The sequence below is a fragment of the Lipotes vexillifer genome, unplaced genomic scaffold (genome assembly GCF_000442215.2).
Source record: "Lipotes vexillifer unplaced genomic scaffold, Lipotes_vexillifer_v1.1 scaffold431, whole genome shotgun sequence".
NCBI classification, from domain to species: domain Eukaryota; kingdom Metazoa; phylum Chordata; class Mammalia; order Artiodactyla; family Lipotidae; genus Lipotes; species Lipotes vexillifer.
The window spans coordinates 2,070,509-2,076,638 of record NW_006782267.1 but is presented as its reverse complement, the minus strand read 5'-3'; the positions used below and the strand labels follow the sequence as shown (position 1 = coordinate 2,076,638).

Genomic DNA, 6,130 nt, shown 5'->3' with positions numbered 1-6,130 from the left:
GAAAGAGAGCAGATCATTTTGGGGAGAGAGGGGCATATGAGCATTTATATAGGGACAGGTCAGAGTTGAAACAGCGAAGGAAAACAGAGCAGAATATCGTGCAATACTTTATCCTTGGGGGGAAAGGCAGTAAAGCACTTCATGGGACACAATGAGATGTAGTTAGATAATGGATCAGTACTCAAGTACCCAAACTGGATTAGAGGCCATTAACTTAAAAATGTACCATGCTTTAAAAATGTAATATGGGAGGTGTCACAAAACAATGAGAAAGGGAACATATACACACATGTACACACACATATACATACATACACACACATTTGGGAGAAACAATAAAACAAAACTATTTACACACTTCATGCAATATACTAACATACATTCCAGATGGATTAAAGAATTAAGGGTTAAAATAATGGAATACAGTGAAAGGGAAAAGTGCATAGATGACTGACTCGCCAATGCTTAAGTAAAAGTAAAGATGAATTTTGTGAAATAATTCACAACAAGAGAGGGTGATAGACTTACTTATGTAAAACATTAAAAAAATCTCAGATATCCAAAAAGGGGAAAAAACTGCAAGGGAGAATAATATCAGTGGCAAACAAAGTGGACAAAGGGTTAACGCCTTTATGATAGGAAGAGTTTGTAAGAATCAATTTTAAAAACACTAGCATACACAAATAGCCAATGACATAACTGATAATCAGTGGGGGAAATTCAGCTGATCAATAGAAAAATGAAAAAATACTGGTGAGAAAGAAAGGCAAATGAAAATAATACAATTTTGTTCTTTAAGGAAGCCAAAATGCAAACCCAGTGATTTGCAATACCAATGAGGTTCAAGTGACACGGACAGTACAGTGAAACGGCACTGCCACCTACAGCTGACGGAGCACAAGACAACGCATCTTCCGTGGAATGTGAAGTGACTGTACCTCTGAATTCTTGAAAAGGTTCATCATTTTTGACCCACTTTCCTATTCTGTTTTTTTTGTTTCTTTTGTTTTTGTTTTTGCTGCACCACGCGGCTTGCAGGATCTTAGTTTCGCAACCAGGGATTGAACCCAGGCCCTCAGAAGTGGAAGCTTGGAGTCCTAGCCACTGGACCACCAGGGAAGTCCCCCACTTTACTATTCTGGATTTGTAACTGGCTGTCTGAAATTCTGTGAATTTGTTAATAACTTAAAATACCAAAAAAAAAAAAAAGTTACATAAAAGAGGTCCCTGACATCATAACTTATTACAACGTCAATAAAAAATGGAAACAGCTCATTGTCCCAGCATTGGGCTCTAAACTACGAATATGCATCTGGAATACTACATGGCTCTTAACAATAATAATGGAAAATAGCTGGAGAATGGACGGTAAACAAATCATATAAAGGTACACAGAGAGAATGATTGTAACTATGTTTAAAAACTCTTGCAAATGAAATAAAGTCAAAGACTGATGTACTTTGGTGGAAAGGAGAAGTATAGCTTTATCCCCTTTTTCTCTGTTTCCAGCATTTTCCAAACAATATTTGCTAAGCATGTAATACGATGACAGTAAGGTGAAAATGAAAGGAAATTAACTTAAAAAGTAAATGAAATACCAGTTTTAAAAAATTATCCTTTACCTGTCATTCCTGGGTCTTTGGATCCACTTTTTAATGTTGAATGCCAAGTTCCCCAGATATTGAAAGCCTCCTCTGCCATATCTAGGAAGAAGTGTATAAAAAAGGTATGTAACTCACCATCAAACTGAAGAGCAAAAAAATCAATAAACAAATATGTTTATAACGTCTCTTTTGCTCAAAGTACTATATTCGAGATTGTGATGGATACAAGACAGAATACGATGCAGACCTGCCTTTTAAGATGCTTATTCCATTTGAGATTTACAAAAAGCCTCTTTCTCTATGATGGCTGTGGTAGACAGAATAAGGACTCCCACAAAGATGTCCGTGTCATGATCCCCAGAACCTGTAAAGATGTTATATTCAAAAGGGACTCTGCAGGTGTGCTTAAATTATGGATTTTAAGGTGAGGAGATGATCCTGGATTATCCATGCGAGCCCGATGTAATCACAAGGGTCTTTATAAGAGGGAGGCAAGACAGAAGATGCTACGTTGCTGGCTTTAAAGATGGAGGAAGGGGCCAGGAACCAAAGAATGCAGGCAGCCTCTGGAAGCTGGAAAAGGCAAGGAAACAGATTGTTCCCTAGAGTCTCCGGAAGGAACACAGGCCTGTGGACCCATTTTAGATTTCTGATGTCCGGAACTGTACGATAATAAATTTGTGTGTTGTTTTAAACCACTAAGTTTGTGGTCTTTTGTTACGGCAGCAATAGGAAACGAGTAGAACTGTGATGGCTGGAAACAGCTCTGACCGCATTAACATAGAGACAGAGGAATAGTTATAGTTTCTTTATCTGGCGGCAACAGAGTCAGTCCTGCATGTATTTATTCATACATCCCCTTAGTCTGTCTGTAAATATTTACAGCCTAAGGCACTATCTTAGGTGTTTTCACCATCTCATTTAATCCTCACTACAATTCTGCCGCGTGATAATAATGGCTATTTCTAGAAGCAAACGTCTACTGGATGCTTCCCTGTGTTCCGCAGTTCATACGCATTCTCTCATTTAATCCTGAAGAGATGACCCCGAGTCCATTTTACAGATGAGGCAAGTACTTTCGCATTTTAAAAATAAATTTTATGCCTGATGGGAACATGGGTTACTGTTCTCATTGTAAATTAAAAAAAAACATTTTTGACACGAATATTTGTAAAATTAAAAAGAACTGCTGTGATTGAAAACCCCAAAAAAAAAAAAAAAAAGGCCCTTTCAGAGTGGCTCTTCAGATTAAACTATAAATTTGAGATAAAACAGTAAGAATTTGTACCGTGTCTTCCAATTATTACTTTAAAAGTGTCCTGTTGAGTCCTGACCCTGAGGAATTACTCTGTGGAGGGAGAGAACAGAACCAAACATTCGGTCGTCAAATGAATTTGAGAAAAGCTGCAACCCATACCCTCCCTCCCATTGTGGAAATTCATGGTGCCCACTAGCACTTTGAAGAGTTTGAGAACTTGTACAGTAGAGAGACCGTTAGCTTGGTTAACCCAATATTTCCCAAATGTACTTGACCATGGAAACCTTATTCTGCCTAAAAACGTCACCTGCCATGGAGACCTCTTTGGAACATGCCAGCTTGTTATATAGTAAGTTCAGCTTGTTCCCTTTATAAATAAAGTTAACAGCAATGGTTCGGTGACATCTTAGCCTAACAAATACGCACCCAAACCCACAGGCCAGGACACGTAAAGTTCCTCGGATGCTGGAGCAGAAAAGTCAGCTGGGAATGTCAGGGGCTGTCAGAGTTTGAGACTGCTTCCCAGCTAGCTGGGTCTGCAGGGACTCAGAGTCGGTGTTTGGCAGGTCCTCAGTAAATGCTCATTGAATTAGAGAAACGTGAAATGGTGAAGGGATGGAGAGAAGGTCCAAAGCACCCACATCAGGCCACATGCAATCGAAGTCACTGGTGGAGTTACCTTTCCCAAGCCTTGGTCCAGGAGAACTCTCCCTCGACTTCGAAGACGGCAAGTGGCCCACCCGCACATACTGCTCTGGCCCTTTGTAAAGCTTCTCTGAGCCCCCCGGGGCCACGTCCTCTTGCATAGCCAGCAGGGAGCGCTCGGACAGCACTGGGGAGTTGTTGTCATAAGGGGAGAGGTCTCCGCTGGAGGCCTTGTTGGAATCTGTGGACGAATGCCTTCCTCCCACGGAAAAGGAAACTTCCGACCTCAGCATGTCAGGGCTTCTGGCACAAGGAGACAATTACAGGTGCGTGAGTGTGTTAACAATGAGTGACCAGATTCAAACAATCCGACGGTTTCACACAGGACAGGAGGAGAATGCATGGACACGGGCTGAAACAAAAAAGAGCTTCTGAGCAAGGTTCCAGGACTCCTGTGTCAATAAGGTGAAAGCGTTTCTACGAAGTGGCCAGCAGATGGCAGTAAAACACAACAGATGTTACAGGAAACAGCGAGGCGAAGTGGGGCGGGGGAGGGTGAAACACATGGATCCCGGCCTCCTCCAAGGTGCATCACCGAAATGCCTGTTGGATGAATCCCTGTTTCCATTTAAAAATTAAAGTCTGATGCCCACTATCTGTTAAGTAGGGAAAAACTGTAGATAACTCTTTTACTTTCCTCAATATCCTGAATTAAAAATAATTCAGATAAAACTACGATTGAAACTTTACGTGTAGTTCATTATGGCTTTACGGACACCTTTTCTCCCCGCACCCAAACACTTAGTGTAAGTGAATCCATCCTTCCTGAGGACGGGGACAACAACGATGCTGATGTGGTGATGATGATGATGATGACGACGACGACGATGCTGCTGCTGGTGGGAATAACTGTTTCATGGTTAAAACGGTGGCTAAAAGGATAAATGTATGACCATCACTAGAGTCCATTGTATTGAAATACACCTAAAAAGATTCTACAAGGCACTAGTGCTTTTACAAATTGATATAAAACGTACTAATTAGCATATCCATTAAGGTTTATATGTGCATGAGTTGTCACAGCAACAGAAATAACCGTGAAAACAGTGAGCGGAACAGGAAGATAAGAACATCAGGAACATGACAAGAGTGTTGAAAGTCTTACCTGGGAACATCTGTATTTTCTACCTTCCTCAAAACAGTGGCCCTGACATCTTAAAGGGAAATGATCACAGATTGATGACAAGTTCCCAACCCTGCTTCTGTTCCCCCCGCGCTCCCCCACTTCACTTCTCTTTACTTGGCTTTGCTTTCTTTTGGTTTAGTTTTTCAAAACAAATCCTTTGTGATCTTAAAGAGGGTAAACCCATGCCTGAGCAAGGCTTTCCTCACCAAAGGGTTCTGTGCATGCAACACGGAGGAAGGAGGCTCTCAGGGGGTCTAGCTTCACGGTGGTCTCCAGCAGGGGTTAGTGCCAGGGGAAAGCGTTCTCAGCAGCTGTGACATGCTTTCCCTGTCACCGAGGCAGCCAGAGGCCCAGGCACTTTTTTGCTGAGGGAATTTCTTACCCACATGGAATAAACAGTCCTTTCCTTGCCTCCTGTTTAAACCGATGACCGATAACCTTATGGGAAAGAGCCAGAGGACAACCACGAAACTTTAGGCCTCCAGTGAATGAAGGAAAAATAAAAGGAACTTACTACTTCTGCTGGAAAGTGGGGGGAAAAAAACGATTTAACCTCCACCATTTAATGAAGTTAGGGGGAACCCTCCCTAATTCTAGTGGAGGGGACACAAAACAAAACAAATGGACACTTGTCTGTCGTCAATGGGGTTCGACTCTCGTTGAGGATGCTTTACTATGAAAATGAGAAAATACGAACGTGTTGAACTGGCAGCAACACAGAGCTCAGCTCAGAATCAGGGTCCTACGTTCTGACCAGGGCTGGATATCAAATTGCTGGGCTAATTTCAGTTGTTTTCCCTGTTTAGTTGGCATTTTTCCATTCATTAATGAAAATGTCTTATGTCTACCCGGCAAGAATAAGTCATAGTGTTATGTCGATAAGAGTGGGCACATAAAGCCTTATTTTATGGGCTGCTTTAAAGAGAGTCAAGTCAATTCACTTGCCAAAACAAAATAACTATCAGGGCTTCGAATGCTTTTTGGCCCCTTTACAATAGGAGGAAAGTTTTGGAAAGGTCATATTGAAGCTCGTGGAGACCACGATAGTTCGGTCTCATAGCTTGCTCTTCTGTCTTACAAAACATAGAAGAGCATATATTGAGCAAAGTATTATAAGTTGCAGATTCAGCCGACAGTTGTGTGCATAAAGAAAAACACCTCATGAAAGAAATTTCTTGAACATCTCAGTACTAGGGACATTTGGGTTTCTCCCAGGCAAGCAGGTTATTTTTACCTACTTGGAGGTAAAAATTATTTCTCCACACAGAACCACGGGTCATGAAATAAAGAATGTATCTCTCCTTGCAACGACCGCTAAAAGGTTCTGAGGAATTGGGGCTCCACTCGAGTTGGCGTATTGGAGCTTGTGTGATATTGGAGCTTGTGTGAAGCCTCTGTGTGTTTCACACCCCAACTTCATCTTACCTTATCACTCTT

General features: G+C 41.6%; 1 protein-coding gene across 1 annotated transcript in view; it reads right to left on the bottom strand.

The window, feature by feature from the left end:
- Window positions 1-6,130, bottom strand: part of ARHGAP6 (Rho GTPase activating protein 6) — a 484,034-nt gene that overhangs the window by 2,513 nt on the left and 475,391 nt on the right. Inside the window, exons 11-12 of the mRNA XM_007455063.1 lie at window positions 3,542-3,810; window positions 1,623-1,703 (exon numbers count right to left, since the gene is read on the bottom strand). Of these exons, the coding sequence (XP_007455125.1) occupies window positions 1,623-1,703; window positions 3,542-3,810 (350 nt within the window). The remainder of the gene's footprint in view (window positions 1-1,622; window positions 1,704-3,541; window positions 3,811-6,130) is intronic.